At 43.6% G+C, this 17,535-nt stretch overlaps 1 protein-coding gene across 2 annotated transcripts in view; it reads right to left on the reverse strand.

The window, feature by feature from the left end:
• LOC122901013 (dynamin binding protein) overlaps positions 1-17,535 on the reverse strand; it is a 72,049-nt gene that overhangs the window by 11,812 nt on the left and 42,702 nt on the right. For both annotated transcript variants that reach the window (XM_044240301.1, XM_044240302.1), the window contains 7 exons: positions 10,942-11,135; positions 9,987-10,086; positions 6,401-6,548; positions 5,581-5,598; positions 5,065-5,264; positions 2,972-3,102; positions 1,762-1,866 (listed from right to left, as the gene is read on the reverse strand). In XM_044240301.1, the coding sequence (XP_044096236.1) occupies positions 1,762-1,866; positions 2,972-3,102; positions 5,065-5,264; positions 5,581-5,598; positions 6,401-6,548; positions 9,987-10,086; positions 10,942-11,135 (896 nt within the window). The remainder of the gene's footprint in view (positions 1-1,761; positions 1,867-2,971; positions 3,103-5,064; positions 5,265-5,580; positions 5,599-6,400; positions 6,549-9,986; positions 10,087-10,941; positions 11,136-17,535) is intronic.

Raw genomic sequence — 17,535 nt, forward strand, 5'->3', positions numbered from 1 at the left:
TAGGGATTATTTAATAAATGATGATAATTGGAAAAGCAGGTGTGAAAAAAAATCACACTGGATCCCTACCTCAACCTTATACACTAAATTCCAACTATATCAATGCCTTCAACTTTTAAAAAAAATGAAATAATAAAAATACTAAAACCTGGGAGATACTTATTACCTTGGAAGAGCAAAGAACTTTTCAAGTATGACATATACCTACGATGCCATAAAAGAAAAGTTCAGACCATGCAAACCTAAACATTTTCAACATGGAGAAAACACTGAAGCAAACTCAAAAGTCAGCAAACTGAGGGAGAAATAGTGGTAAACTATCATCATACACAAAGGCCTCTTCTATTTTCTCCAACAATGCAGAAGTACTACCAATCAATAAGAGAAGGATCATCAAATAAATAAATAAGGGCCTCGAGATATAGATAAATGAACAGAAAAAGGAATATAATGACTCAAAGATAGGAAAATATCCTCAACTTCATTCATAAGGAATACAAACTTAAACTATGTGGAAATAGCATTTTTAACCTATCTTGCAAAGAGAAGACATTTTGATTTGGTAACACTGTGTGTTAGTAAGGGATGGGGGAAATCCTTTCTTACGCGACCAATAGGGAATCTTCCCTGGTACAATGTGTACATGCGCTATGATTCCGCTCAGCACATCTAGTCCTCTGGTGTTCAGATATACTCTCTCAGATCAGAAAATGATGTATCTACAATGATTTATCTTGGGCCAATATATCTAATCATTTGCCAACTACAAATAAATGTCCATTAATGGGAGACAAGTTAAACATGTTGTGGCACACCCGTATCATTAAATACTATGCAGTTCTTAAAAAAAAAAAAAGGCAGTTCTGTGTGCATAGATCTAGAATGACTTCCAAAATATCTATGTGTAAAACCCAAGATGCTCAACAGTGTGTACCCCCCCCCCTTACACACACACACGATTATCTCCAATGAGAGGAGAATCTGATAAATGCAGACTGTGTCTCTAGAGGGTGCCTAGGAGATGGTTGGAGGAAGAATTATTTCCACTTTTTACTTATCCCTTTGGTACCTTTTGAATTTGTACCATTTTCCTGAATTTTTGTTTTTAAGCAAGCAGAGGATCTCTGCTTAAGAAAACGGTTTCACAGGAAGAGATGTCATGTGTGAAGGACAGGGGTACATGATATGCTTACATAAACACCATTCTGTGAAGCCCATAGGAGAAGGAGATACCCGAACAGAAAGGAGTCTAGTCCCACCTCTGACTGAGAAGCAAACACCTCCTGACCTCCTCAGCCCCTCCAGCTCTCCAGACCCATTCATGATTCTAACAGATTTGGAGGCCTTGTATACGGCAACTAAATTAGATGGAAATTAACATTATTATGAGAACACACGCCTCCAATGGGAACCATTCTCATACTATTTGATCTTCGAAATGATCTTGACAAAATGAACTTGTGACAAGTGCTTCACAAACAACTGGACAGAGGGGATGGTAAGAAAAAGGTGGTGGGGAGGTCGGTGAAAGCGAGAGGGGGGAAGGAGCAGCCTGCTGTAGAATTCAGATTCAGCGTGCTCATCTTCCAAATGCTGTCACCTCTTAAATAACCTACAGGACCCCCAGGAATAAGTATGTCAGGGGACAGTGGTCGTCTGAGTCCAAATTATTCAACACGCATCCCACAGTAGGCAGACAAGCAGGAAAACGGACAGAATTCCAGCTTGTGTGATTCTAAGCAGAGCAGCGCCTTCTCTCACCCGGATATGCTGCAGGTAGAGAGACAGGTCTCGGATAAATGATTTGATCAATCGTTCTTGCATTCGGAAGTTCTTTTCTGTTTCTTCAAACGCTTCATCTTTGATCTGTTCAAAATAAACAAGTGCTATTAGCCGATCTGGATTCTCCTTCAATCTATCCTATTGGCAAAAGTATTTTTCTTAAAAATATCTTTTCTCCAAATTTCAAGCCTTTGATGTTTCCCCAAATCATACTTGAGTTAAATACTTTTTTTTTCTTCCAATTTATTTATTTTCAGAAAAACAGTATTCATTATTTTTTCACCACACCCAGTGCTCCATGCAAGCCGTGCCCTCTATAATACCCACCACCTGGTACCCCAACCGAGTTAAATACTTCTACATGACCTTGAAAGAGCGCCAAAATACACGTGGACCGTCCTGCCTTCTCACCTTAACTCCTCCTGCTCCTGATGGGAAGATGAGCTTTGCTCTGGTCAGGGTGCTCTCTCCCTGGCCCTGTGACCACATTCGTTCACCCCGGTGCATTGTCTCGAGCTGTCCCCTTGCCTGGAATATCCTCTCCTGTCCCTAAGCCAAAGCCCCTTTCTTTGAGCTTGGATTAAATCTCTTGTGCACACGAAGCTCGTTCTCCTGCAACTCCTATCTTCCTAAGTACTAGGGCATACCAAGAACACACTGCAACCCTACTGGGCAACTGATTGTTTGCTAGCCGCTGCTCCCCACTGGCCACGGGCTACACGTAAGCTGGACAATGAAGTCTGTGATGCACTCTCAGGGATGTGGACAAATGCTTCCCAATGACTCAATTTCTCACACTTCACATTTTTAAAATTTGTGACAGTTGTGTGGAACTACGGTGACCTCTTAAATCCCTTCTAGCTTCATGTCTTCAATTTGGTCTCTCCAAATATGTCACAAGCTCCTCCCGGGCGTCTAAAACCACAATGACTATTATACCATGACCAACTAGGCCTCCCGGTTAGCCTTTGCGCACACTGTAAGCCGCTCCGCAGGGCACCGGGGGCAGGGCTGGGCGTGAGGATTCCTGTGCACAGTTGCTGCCGGGCCCTGTATCCACCCCGGGGCAAACACCGAAAGAGGTACTAAAAGGCGAATCATGCCACATGACACCATGCAGGAAGCCCACGATGTGGAACCCCAAAATGCTGCTGAAGATGCGCCAAGCCTTCAATGGTGGGAATCTCACCTGTGGAGCAAAGCCGGTCAGGTGCTTCAGGTGACTGCTTACGCGGTTGGATTTCTTGATGATGGAATGGATGTTCAGTTTGGAAATCTTCTCCATGAGGCTGTCTTCATCGCCCTTTCGGTACTTGAGGACTAGGGAGTGAGTCAAGAAAGCCCTTCTCTGAGCATGGACAGGCTACAAAATGAGCCACAAAATGAGATCAACAACCCAAACTACAGCTAGTGCTTGTTTTCAATGAGTTTGTAGCTGAGTAGAGACAATACATGAATGCAAGTCACCGTTATGGAGAGACAGGCTACTTGACGAAGCTAGAGATGGTGCAGATTAGAGGTGGTTAGGAGAAAAGGGAGCAAGGGGTCGGGAGAAGAGTCAAGATCTGGAGTCCAGGACACCTTTGAGCTCAATGCCTGGGTCCATCATTTCATCAAGGTGTGGCCTCCCAGAAGTCACTTAACTCCTCTGAGCCTCATTTTCTTCTCCAATGAAATGTAGGAAGGAACACTACTTGCTTTTAAGACCATCTTAAATGGTCTCATGTACAAACGAGATATTTCTATGCAATTGTCTCACATAGTAAAATGCTATATGGGAGTCATGTGACCAACTACTGTGTCATACCTTTGGCACAATCTCTAGAAAAGTCTGGAGACATGGTCACAGGGAGAAGACGGGGTGGTGCTACAAAGGTATACTTTGTTGTTATAGGAGATGAAGACGACATCACATTAGGAGATACGAAGCAGAGAGGGAGACAAACCATAGAAGACTCCTAATTTTAGGCAACAAACTGAGGGTTGCTGAAGGAGGTTGGGTGGGGGGATGGGTAACTGGGTGATGGACATTAAGGAGGGTACCTTTTTTTAAAAAAAAAAAAAAAAAAGATTTTATTTATTTATTTGACACAGAGAGATCACAAGTAGGCAGAGAGGCAGGCAGAGAGGCGGGGAAGCAGGCTCCCTACTGAGCAGAGAGCCCAATGCGGGACTCGATCCCAGGAGCCTGAGATCATGACCTGAGCAAAAGGCAGAGGCTTAACCCACTGAGCCACCCAGGCGCCCTGAGGAGGGTATTGATGTCATGAGGACTGTGCATTATATAAGACTGATGAATCACTGAACTCTACCTCTGAAATCAGTAATACATACTATGTTAAATGTTAAGAAGGGGGGGGCGCCTGGGTGGCTCATTTGGTTAAGCATCTGCCTTCAGTTCAGGTCACAATCCAAGGGTCTCCGGATCGAGCCCCACATCAGGCTCCCCACTCAGCAGGGAGTCTACTTCTCCCTCTGACCCTCCCCACTTCATGCTCTCTCACTCTCTCTCTCAAATAAATACAAAAAATCTTTAAAAATAAATAAATAAATAAATTTTAAACCAAGAAAAGAGCCAGCAGGCCTGAGGGTTTTAAGAGCACAGTCAACACTACATAACAATGTGGGTGTTGCAGTGCGTAGAAGGTAGAGAGAAAGAGGTTATACCATATTATAGATTTCTTGAGGGTGTGACTAACAAATTCATTTAGCATGGTCACCATGCTGTACTCATGGGGGGTTCAAATGAGAGCCTCATGAGAGGACTGATGAAAGAGAAAAGATATGGTTCAGTTCCTTCCACATTATAAAGAAAGCGCTGGGTGGTTTACAACTAACTACACAGCACTGGGGGTGGAGCTCAGGCCAGAGAAGCATCATAGGACCCAGAGACTGGGCAAACTGGGGTTTCCTGAAAGAAGAGAAGTCCTAACCTGAGTGGATGTAGTAAAACATCCAAATCAAGATGCAGGAAAACAAGCCTAAGCGTTGAAAAGGCTGGCCTTCCATGAGTGGAGAAAGTACTCACCCGCGCCTGAATGAGCCACTCTCTGTATCCTTTGGAAAGACTCATTGCTACAAGCTCGATCACAGGTGCCTTACTTCCAGTATTCCACAGTTGTAGTTTATGTTCTTGCTTGCTTTTTCATAGCCCATTTCCCCCCATTCTGCCACCGTTTCTACAGCCCCTGCCTTGCCCATCCCTGGTGAAGGAGTAATTCTTTTGAGGAAGACAGCATGGTCAAGGGCATACCTCCTTCTCAGCAAGTATGCTTTTCTTACCCAGGTCCTTGCGACGTTTATATTCATTAATGTTCACGTTGATCTCCTTGACCGCAAGGACTGCACTGGTTAAGGGCACCTTATCAGGGTGGGATTCTGGGGTGGAATTCAGCAGCTCCATAAGCAGCAGGGGGTAGCGCATCACTCTCTGGACCGGTTTGATGAGGAAGGATCCCAGATTAATGTAATTTGTGCATCCCCTGATACAAAAGGAAAAAGACTTTTAATCAAATGTCAATAATACAGGGCCTATTGGTAATGGTCATGATTCTTAAATATAGCTCTGTTCTCTCGCTCTCTATTCCAATCTCATTCATTCAGCAAATATTTTCTAGGCACCTAATAAATACCAGGTACTGTGGTAGGTACTAGGGATTTAGCAGTGGAAGGAGACAGGCAATAAGCAAACATTGTAGCAAGTTATCATTTTGTGGTAAACGCTATGGAGAAAAATACAGCAAAGGTCTACTTCTAGGTTTCTGTCTATAAGGGAAGAAAACAAAGAAATGAGCTTACCATTCTGTGTATAGGCTCCTACAGGGCAGCGAGCATGAAAAAAAAAAAAAACAGACAACTGCTTAGAGGTAATGCTCAATGCCGATTCTCACATTCTTCAGAGAATATATTAGTTCAATAATGTCTATTACTTGGGCGGACAAAAAAAAAAATCACAGGGGATAAAGGGAAATCATGAATATCTATGGAGGCATGTCTAGTCCATTAAAGAGTTATTTAAGCCCCTAACGTCACTTTGATCTACTCAGACATATATTGTATTCTTATAACCTAAGTCCAGGAGAATCTTACCTGAGGGTAAACTAGGTAAATTAGGTCTTCTTACCTGTGTTCTTACTTGTTTGGACCAACTATCTCCCTGGCTTCTTTTTTTTTTAAAGATTTTTTCATTCATTTGACAGACAGAGATCACAAGTAGGCGGAGAGGCAGGCAGAGAGAGAGGAGGAAGCAGGTTCCCTGCTGAGCAGAGAGCCCGATACAGAGCTTGATCCCAGGACCCTGGGATCATGACCTGAGCCGAAGGCAGAGGCCTTAATCCACTGAGCCACCCAGGTGCCCCTTCCTGGCTGCTTCTTACCTGAAATGCTAACTTAACACTTTGTAACAGATAGGAAGCGGGAAGCCAATGAAGAGTGGCTTTTCAAGGGAAAAGGCAATATGATAAGAGCAAGTTACATAACAGGACCTATAATAACATATCATTTATGATTAAAATAAGACAGATGTCATAAGAAGTCTAGACCTATGAACAGACTGACTGACTTCTCAAAGACAGAACTAAAGATTATGAGGGAAGCGTAGTGGGGTCAAAACTCCTACTTGAGATCTGCCAAGGAGTCCTGAAGATGCTTCTGGATCTTCTCATCCTTCTCGTAGATTTCCAGCAGTGAAATGGCCTCATCGTGATTCTGGCAGTAAACCTTGTATGTTCCCTCAAGCTCATCCCGGTGATCGAGAAACACAGGCCCTTCGGATTATACGTAAACATAGAGTGTTTTTAGTAACTTTCTTCTCAGTAGCCTCCATGCAGGCTGGATAACCAAACTTTTATCAATTAAAGCCTATCACAAGAAACGATAATGAGACTAATCACCCAATTTATCATTTACATGAAATAGCTCAAAATCATATTTATTTAAAGCAAAATTTCAGAGAATCATGTCATCACATATTTATTTTTTAAAGCACACACACATACAGCTGGTCCCAGAAACCGTCTCCAGTCCCTTCTCAGTCAGGCACAGGTGTCTGCAAGTGCTCCCCTCGTAAGATCAGAACTGTAAGGGCCCCTCACTCTCTAAGCCCCAGGGAAACCACAGTGAGGAAGAAAGTCCTTCCACAGCCGCAGTTTCTAACCTCTTCTTTGTGCATGAATTAAATACACAGGACTATAAATGAAGTTTATTATATTAAAATACCTATTAATATTAAAAAATTCCAAATCTGTGACAGTAACATGTGTATTTCTTTATTAAAGCATTAAACAACAAAACATAGCTATAAACTAATAATCACCATAATGACTGACAATTCCTTCATCCTTCCTGCTTCAGCCTGTACTGCTCCTCAAGGTCCGCTCGCCCTTGAGGTCCTCTCTTAAAACCTGATCCCACTTAGCGAGCCTGCTAACCCTTCCTACCAGCTGCTCTGGACAGAAACCCCCCCCACAGAACCCAACTGCTTTCTCTTCAATGTCACCTCCATTCTCTCTATGTGCTGTCTTATGGAACGCTCTAGTGGTGCATAGTTTTCATTTAAAAATAAATCTACGTCTTTAATTACTGCTCCTTCCTATGAGAGAAACTTGACTTCTCCCATAAACATCCCTCTCACGCTGCCCTCTCCGGGGCAGCCTCACTTCTGCCTGTCCCCACAGCTCAGAGGGCACGGCAGCAGACGGGGCTAGCTGCCTTCCTGACCTTTGGGACACTTCGGGAGCCCTGACCTCCAATGTCCCCATATCGAATATCCGCCTGCCTTCTTCTTCTGCGTTATTCCTTTGCACCCTTTCCGCATCGACATTTCCAGAGCTATCATGATCGTGCTGCTGCTGATGTGTGCCCCTCCACTCACTGCAGTGACCTTCCCTGTAGGGCCCACTCTACACCAATCACCAACTCGCCAACCTACATCTTAATTTCCAGTGTCCTTCAAACTGTGGATCACAACCCATAAATGGGTCATGTGATCTACTGTGTGGGTCATATTCAGCACTTTGTGGAAATAAAATGGCATAGAAAAGAAAATCTCAGGCAATGCTAGACACAGTCAAAGCACAGACATACACACACACGAATCCTGGGTCACGATGTAAAATAGATTTCTTTCTGTGAGACAGGTGTAAAATAATCTAAAACTCTATGTACCCAGAATCTCCTGGTGCTTTTTTCTCCTCTCCTCACTCAGACAAGCCCCGTTCTTTCCTCCCTCACCAGATCCTGTCCTGCCTGCACTAGAATCCTTCCCCAGTCAGACTACTAATGCGAATTCTGTGCTGCTTTCGCCAGCACCCAGTATTACCTTGATTTTGGCTGAGTTCTCCCCCTCTCTGTATACTTTTTCCATTTCTATTCCTGGCTCATAGAATTGCTTGGAAGGTACATTGTTGTTGCGGGGGTGAGACTTAGGGTAGAACAGTTTGAATAATTCCCTACTACCTGTGTGATTTAAAAAAAAAAAAAATGGAGGCTGGGGCCTAGAGTAAATATATATGTAATTGTGATATATGATAAACTCTCTGGAAGGCAAGAGAAGAAAACTAGTAACACTGGATACTTCTGGTTTGAAAAGCTGGTGGTGAGGGAATGGGTAAGAGCCTTTTTCATTAAGTTGTTCTTTGTAACTCTCTATATGCAGTGGGAATGTATTAAAAATAAGCTAAATTAGAAATATATTAAAATAGGGCGCCTGGGTGGCTCAGTGGGTTAAGCCGCTGCCTTCGGCTCAGGTCATGATCTCAGGGTCCTGGGATCGAGGCCCGCATCGGGCTCTCTGCTCAGCGGGGAGCCTGCTTCCTCCTCTCTCTCTGCCTGCCTCTCTGCCTACTTGTGATCTCTCTCTGTCAAATACATAAATAAAATCTTTAAAAAAAAAAAAAAAGAAAGAAATATATTAAAATAAAAAACAAAGAAATATACTCAAATAAACCCGATTTCCCCAAAAATTGCTTATGCAATTCATGCCAAATTTGCCCTTTGCTAGTGGGTCACCAAAGTTTAATTCGCCCGCATTCTGTTCCTGTGGCCATTCCTCTCCCAGGTGAGTCAGGTGAATAGTACCTAGTTTAAGCCAACATCATGGTCACATTCTCCTTTCTACGGATCAGTTTAATAAGCATATGCATGTGACCCAGTTCTGGCCAATGAGAAATAAAGAGAAATCTGATAGGAGAGCAGTGGGAAAGCTCTGCTCACTCTTAAATGACACAGGGTTACTTTTCCCTTCTGCCTGATGTGTCAATGTGTATAGGGGGATGGCTAGAACTGCGGTAGCATCTTGTGACCATAATTCCAGGAAAATAGCAAAATATGTTGTACGAGAGCTGGTGTGTGTAACCAACAGAATATGGCAGAATTGACAGTATGTCATATCCAGAGGACTGTGGGTCTCCCATCTCGAGCCTTCTCTCCATCTTGGATCACTCACTGGGGAAAGCCAGCTGCCATGTCCTGAGGACAGTTCCTGGAGAGGCTCAAAGGGCAAGGAATTAGGGCCTGAAGAGCTGAGGAGGCTTCCTTGGAGTGGATCCTTGAGCCCCAAAGGATGGCAGAACAGGCCAAAAGCTTGACCCCCACCTCGGGAGAGACCCTGAGCAGAGCTACCCAGCTAAGCCCCTCCCGGATTCCTCAGCCACATGCACTGTGGGGTAATACATATCCCTGATTTAAAGCTGCTAAGTTTTGGTGTAATTTGTTACAAAGCAATAGATAACTAACACAGTTCCTTTGTTGATTAAAAACAGATGCCTGTTTTTCAAAGTTTTGACCATGACCCACATGATAGCCAACACTGTAAATCGGAACTCAGCATACTTATATGTAGAGTTGAAGTGTCAAAAAACTGTAGCTGTGCTTATTCTTTACAGTATATTCAGTATTTTCTATTTTATTTTATAGACAAAAGTCGATACTGGGTGCAACCTGTGCTAGCGATCTCAGGAGTGTCAGTCCGGAAAACCCACACTATGTGACATCTAAAATCTCTTGTACTGCTGACATCACCTCAACATAGGCCGTAGATAAAGGAGAACAGAGGGCCAAGTGACCCCTGAACTAGGTAGCTAGAATCTCATTTTCTAGCTTCTCAAGGCTGCTTCACCTCTTACCTCCTAGCCATGAAGTTTAACAAATGTGGTGGTTGGGGGGTGGGAGGGAGCTGCTTCTGAAGCAATGGCAGGAGGTCATACCTACAGCATCGCTGATTTCCAGATCTGCCAATAACTGCTTTGAGGCCTTAATCACCATCTGCATATTTCCAAAAAGTCCTTCAAAGTCAATGTTTGGTATCTGAGAAAGGGAGACAAAACGTAAAAATGCATGGAAATGAAATTAATGGCACACCATTCATACTAGGAACATCTCTTCAAGGATGGTACAAAACTGTTGAAGGTCATCTTCACTTGCCATCACCAAGATTCCAGAAGAGAAGCGTCCAGCATTGTCTTTAGTGTCACTCTTTATCCCTGACCCAGTTATTCTCGGCTCACTCCGTGCCCCCACTAACTTCCTAAAAGGACCGTGTTACCAGTTTGGTCTAGAATTATACTGGGATAAAATTCCCATGCAAAATCCAAAATCTGATGGCAGTGCCCACTTCCTGTACTAGCTCTTAGGAGTGAATGTTCCAGAAATATAAACCCAAGCCAGGCCCAGATGGTCAAGTAACAAGCAATATGGACAGTAAATGCCCAGGAGGCTGTTAACCCTTTTTCCCTACCTCCAGCATCTAGACAAGTATCTGGCACACACATGAAGGTCAGGGTTTCCTGAACAAACGCTGTACTGTCAGGTGCAAGAGCCACCGAACCCACCATCCCCAGACTTCATTATTATACCACCTTCCCAATGTAGCTACCATCCAGACTGCCTGGGAGGTCTTTAGGAGCCACAGAAGCAGGGAATGTCCCGGGAGCTAATACAGCAAGTCTGGTAAGTTAACAGTAGTCTCGGGAAGTGATAGGACGCTGAAAGCGTAAGTTGATGACACACACATGTGGGGGCCCTTCAATTAAGAGCAGGAGAAGCAGTCACAGCCTTTATTTCAAAGCCAGTAACCCTTGTGGTGAAAGCACCCGTAATCTAATGCTCCAGGCTTGGAGAATCACATTCAGGGTAAAGCAAACTTTCTCGCACAGCTCACACCTGGGCCTGCTGCAGGGGCACCATGATGTGCTCAATGCACATTTCCAGATCCCGAACGTAGTCTCTCTCTGTCTGGAGAAGTTCTTCTATCACCTTGGTTCTCTTCTCCAGCATCCTCTGCTCTGGGTTTTCGGTGTACACGGACCCAGGAGGGGCCACCGGTGATGAAGACTGGGAGGAAAGCAGCGTCATTTCTAGAAGGGAAGAGAGAACTGGTCAGCAGCTCCGGGTGTGGAAGCAAGACTCTTCACCAGTTCAGGCTGAAAAGAACACATTCCTTGAGAACCAAAGTCTCATTGCTGTCAACCACCAGGCAATCTGATCACACGTCAGTTCCAATTATGAACAGATGAAGGGCTGAGAAAGCCATTTCTGCAAAGAGAACTTCTTTCATCGGTGTGATAACATTTCTAGGATTTATCCTAAAAAAGAGAAGCTGGTCCACTTCAGGAGGGCAAATCAGTGTCCAAAAACTCTTGGGAAAGAGGCTGAGAGAGGGGCTGTTCTTATAAGAATTGCTTTCACTTAATTAGGTAAAAAAACAAAACAAAAACACTGATGGAGCACATTAAAAAGAATATTAGGGGAACATGACAATGACAACTAAGGAGAAGACAAGAGTTAGATGGGAATTACCTGTCGAGAACTGGGTGACTTACATGGCCTACTGTGTTCCAGTGATGGAGGGTGAACATCCACAATGAAATATACAAAAATTATCTAGATTGTCCCTACAGAAACATTAATGAAGACATGAGCACCTTGTTATCCCAAATGCCCTAGAAGATACAAAAGTACTAGAAAGATGAAGTTCTTTTTAATGTTATTTTCAACCAAAAGAACCTCTGTAGAACCATACCGTATGAACTAAAAACGAAAACAAATATGTGCCTGGTCATTAGCTTTTACAATAACCCATTATTGGCTGCTACACATGATGGTTAGCTACACATGATGAGATTCATAAAGATGGGATGGCATTTGTTCATTAAAAATAAACATTAAACACTAAAATAAACACGAAAAAAATCCGAAAATCAAGCTGACTCTGCTCAGTTTATTTCAAATTCCTTAAAGATCCACATTAAAAGAACTATGAATTTGGTTGAGTAAATATACTAATCTGGGTGTGATCACAAGAATATTTTTAGCAGATCTAAGAAGCAAAAACACATGTGTTTGTACTATTTATGGAAAACGAGGCTTTCGCATCAGACTTTAGTCTTCAAAAATCTTCCCCATAGCTCCTTCTCTAGGAATTCCAATGTTTAAAAAAGAATGCACCCAGATTCTGGTTTCTAAAAACCACTCTCCACTAAAAGGAACCAGAATTCTTTGGAGAAATAACTAAGATTGGGGCAAGGAAGGTACAGGTGAACTGGAAACATTGAATGGCAGAAAGTAAGAAAGTGCCCAACAAAACGATGAAGGTATTTCCAAAAGGCATGGAGGTGGCTTAACGTGGCTCCCACTGGCCAAATCTAGTATAATTTGAGTATCAAAGTAAATAAGCTATAGACTATAATCCATTGACTAAGAATCCATGAATTCATATTAATAACATATAAGTATATAAGTAAATGGGGAGAAGACAATGTTTTTGCTTATGGTATAATGTCAACTAATAAATATAGAAGAAATGATGGGAATTAGAAAACCAGCATTTTGCAATGATCAGAATAAAATGTGGTCCAGGCATAAATCATCAATGGGTGATTCTGGTGTTGATGGTGGGGTCTGATGATCAGGTTATTTGCAGTTTTGAGATCGTTACTACAAACTACTTATTAATTACAAAAATGAAAAAATAGTGACTATATATAGTGGAGAAAGGGAGAATATGGTCACTGAGTAAACAAAATTCACGTCACCAACAAGGGGCAAACAGACATCATGTTTTTCTGTTTGTCATATCTGGAAACAACACATATCCCTTATGCGGTATCCCCGTCAAACATGCATAAATCTCAAACAATTCTTGAAAACAGCAGACACATGCAGACTGAGGATTTGTATTCTTCCAAAATGTCACGTTATGAAAGACAAGGAGGGGCTCCCCAATTGGTGGAGCCTGTGAGTCTTGATCTGGGGGTCATGAGTTTGAGCCCCCCACTGGGTGTACAGTTTACTTAAAGCAAGCAAGCAAGCAAAGCCTGAGAGTTCCCACAGATAACTGAGGAGATGATATATAAATGCCATGTGTCAATATGAACTAGGTCCTGATCTGGGGGAAAAATTCCTACAAAGGACATTACTAGGGCAATTGGTGAAGTTGTAATATAGACTATAAATTAGATAAATGATTACATCAGTGAAAAATTTCCTAAAATGGCAAATCCATGTGGTCAGGTATGACATCCATGGTTCATACAAAATGCACACATGGAAGCTTACAAAAAGACACAATGTATGAAACCTACACTCAGTCAGAAAAAAGTGTGTGTGTATCTATGTGTGTGTGGAGAATGAACACACAAAAACCCAACAAAACGTTAAACACCGGTGGAATGTGAATAAAGGATATACAGGTTTTTGGTATATTGCAATCGTGTAAATTTTATACTATTCAAAACAAAGTTTAAAAAGACATAATTGGAAAATATCTTTCTTGAAATTTTTTTGGTCAAACAAATGACAGAAGTTCAAGAATAACTCTTATTTCACAAGAATGCTAAATCATCAGCCCAAATTAATTTTAGCATACGTAAAAATTCATTTTCAATAGCCTTGTTTCAAATTTTCTTTGCAATTACAAGCAACAGGATCTCACTCCCAAATATGGTTCCATAAGTGGGAAGTTGAGAAGAGAAGCTCATTTTTAAAATGTATTATCTTTTTTATTTAGGAATAATTGACATGCTTGCTTTAGGTGTACAACATAATTATACGTTACTTTTAGAAGACACTCATTTTTAATACAGGACAAAAAGCTCTGAAAGGGAGAACACTTATTGAATTTCTACCAAGGGCAATACACTTTACCTATTTATGTCCCTGACCTTATTTAATATTCATGTCAAAACTCTGAACTTATTATTTGATTTATTATTACTTGATTTAATAGAAAACGTGGGTTTTGAGAGGCTGACCAACTTGTCCCAGGTTATATAGTGAGTAAATGGCAGTGCTGGAATTTTAATCTGAATATATTTCAATCTAAATCCTATGCACTTAACACTGTACCAATTTGCCTCCCTAGACTGGAATCTCACCTAGAAAAGGTCAGGGCTTTATTTGCCTCAACTCTTGAAAATTCCCTGGAAACTATTCAAATCTCAGGAATCAAAATTCTATTAATTATAATAGCTGAAAGCTTAAGTGTATTCATAAATCAAAAGCCAGCAACCTACACTAAGAAACTCGATTTTTATTTTTATTAAGAGAAAAATGAAATGGTAACAATTCTTTAAAACTACCAGTGTGATGCTTCCTTTTTTCTTTTTCTTTTTTTTTTTTTTTTGGGCAGGTGCATTTATAAACTCTTGGACCGTCTTTAAGAGAAAACCAAGAACACTTTAGCGTAATTTAAAATCCTCAAACTGTATCGGCAATTTTGATAAAATTCTACATGTTTCTGAAGGTATAGGTGACTCTCAAGCTCTAAACACATATTAATTCTCAAGATTAAGTCAAACTAGAAATATCTGGCTTGAAATGACTCCAAATGTAAAACCCTTTTTCCATTATTCCATGTATTGCGTAAGGAAGAAGTTCTGATGTAAAATTTTAGTGCCTGGGATGACCGAGTGAGAGAGGGGGCCTCCTCGCTCAGCGAGCTGCAGTGTGGACAGGCTTGGAACCCTGCTCTTCCCTGCTCTATTTGGTCAACCCCGACAGAGGCCACTTTGACCTTTGGGCCTCAGTGTCCTCATCTGTAAAATGAGGGTAATTGTGCCTGCCTTGCCAAGCTGTTGAAGGAATAAACAAGGCCATAACTCGACACAAGTTCATTCTTTTCCCACCACAGGCCAAAATGTGTTCTCTGCACCAGATTTAGGTAAAATGCTCCAAGTCAAAATGCTCTGTCTGTCAAGATACTGGAACACTCCACTTTTCTCTCAGAATAAAAGCTGAGGAAGCACATGGAGGAGGCTGAGGCCAGTACCAACCCACACTGCCCTGTGCAGACCAGCTCCCACCTTCTACCTGAGATGGCCCTAGAGGAATTCAGGGGCTGGAGCCAAAGCTGATTGCACAAAATTAGTCTCTCTGATCAAACAGTTCGAGCGGGGTTGTTTCTTTCCTTTTGTTCCCCTTCCCGGTCCCACCACCTGCACCAAGTCCCCATTCCAGCCACTCTCAGGACCCCCACCCCGCAGGTTAGCATGCGTCACCAGGCTCCTTCCTCGGTGGAGTAAGGAGGGGGTCCAGCAACCCCGCAGTTTCCCTCAACTCTACAAGCCACACTTGTAAGCAGGGTCACAGAAAAAAAGCCACTCACTTCTGGCTTCCTCTGCAAGCTGGATCTGGGTTTGGTGGGGAAAGTCTCTGACCTGCCGACAAGGTCCCCAGCTGCTCAGGCTGCCCCACCTGCTGCCGAGGGCTCCGGCGTCCCGGTACGCACCTGCAGGGCCCGAGGGCCGCAGCCAGGGGGAGGACGTGTGGGTCCCAGGGTAACAGGCATAGCAGAATCTTCCCAGAGCTCTGGAATGCTCCGCAACCCCCAAATCCTTTGAATAGGGTAGGCATTTCCCCGAGGCTTTCCCACATTTACATATGAATCGCCCGAGTCCCCGAGGCTATCACGGCAGGGCCGGTTCTAAAGGATGGAGCTGGAATCCTCCTGGGGAACGAGCTGCAGGGTGAGGCCCAGCTTTGCTCAAACTCTACACCTTCCTCTCCCGCCTTCCTCTCCTGCTCCTTAAACAGTCAGAGTTTCACTTCAGGAGTTTTTAATCGAAGAGTATTGTCTCTCACTTTGCCCACCCTTACTACGCTTTGTTCTGGGGGGATGCTTTCTAGGGAAGAATTCTGAAGGCCCATCCAGCTCTCATTTAAGAGGCCATGCTGTGAAGTGGATGGCACTTGTCTACTCTGTCTGCCTTAGGACCTGGCTTTCGGCAGCACCCCCTCCTCCCCGCTGGCCAGGGCTCTGGCCAGGGACCCAGCCCTCCCACTTTGGGGCCTTACCCTGTAGCCAGCAGAATGCAGATCCCAGTGGGCCGGGCCCAGCACAGCAAGGAGAGCTCGGAGGGATTTACAGGGACTGGGAGCCCTGCTCACAGCTCTCAAGCACTCACACTTTGAAAGAAACCAAGGAAATGAAAGCTGCAGAAAAAGAGGCCACTACGTTAAAAAGAGAGAGAGAAAGAGAGAGAGAGAAGGGAAAAGAGTGGAAAAAAGAAAACCCGCATCAGGGCAGGAGCTGGCTCTGGGGCAGAAGGCTCTGAAAGTGCTGAGCCTGCACTTCTCCATGGCACCCGAATCTATTAATGTATCACCAGTAATTGAAAATCAGGTGTCACTCTAACTAAGAAACGTCTCTGTTGGTGAAAGTTTGAGCAATCTCGGAGGTGACAGCTTTCGGTAAAGAGCCCTTCAGGCTGCGTCTGGAATGGCAGTTCTCTCTGGGAGGGCCCCCTCCTCCCCAGGCTGGTGAGCCCGTCCTGGCCTCCCTCCACCAGCTCCTGCAGCCCCTCGGAGCTTCCTATTTTAACCAACACTTATAGGGCCCTCACGGAGTGCGTCAAGCATGGTTCTCAGCACTTTACAAACACCAGGGTATTTAATCCTCCTAACAACCCTACCATATCGTCCCCATTGCACGGGCGAGGAACGAGAGCTCCGTGAACCGACTCAGTAAGCACAGCCGGGACTGGAGCCCGCCTATGGCCCCTGACCCACAGCTACCATGTCTGTGGGCAAGTGAGGCCAGCGGTGACCCAAATTCTACCTGGGGGGTTTAGTGGCCACCAGGGAGCCAACAGTACAGCAGAGCGTCTCTGAAGCACCCACCATGAGCAATTACATATGTAAGCACATCTGCATTATCTTCATGTGAGGGGATCTGTAAAACCCCATTTGGCAGAATCAATAATCCCTCAGGATCCAATCTAACGGTGTCAAGCACAGTAACGATTCCACAGTATTCTGATAATTTACAGCAGAACATATGTGAAACCAAGGAAAATGCTTATTTTATCCTGTCTTCTCATGGCTTTCTGACTTACAGAGTCATCATCTTCCTAAAGGAAGGGGGGAGCCCCCCCCTTCAAGAACCTTCAGCTCCTTCTTGTCAACCCTGACAGACATGACACCTCAAGGGGCAGGGTAGCAGGTAATAACTTGTAATACTGTTGTTGTTTTGTTTTTTTAAGATTTTCTTTATTTAGGAGCATCTGGGTGGCTCAGTTGCTTAAGAGCCTGTCTTGGGCTCAGGTCATGATCCCAGAGTCCTGGGATTGAGTCCAGCACTGGGTTCAGCGCTCAGCAGGGAGAAGCAGGCTTCTCCCTCTACCTACTGTAACTCCCCCTGCTTGTGCTCTTTCTCTCTCTCTCCCTCTGACAAATAAATAAAATCTCGGAAAAAAAAAAACTGCTTCAAAAAAAGATTTTTATTTATTTGAGGGGGAGTGCAAGAAAGAAAGCGAGCAC

This window comes from Neovison vison, chromosome 2 (genome assembly GCF_020171115.1).
Source record: "Neovison vison isolate M4711 chromosome 2, ASM_NN_V1, whole genome shotgun sequence".
NCBI classification, from domain to species: Eukaryota; Metazoa; Chordata; class Mammalia; order Carnivora; family Mustelidae; genus Neogale; species Neogale vison.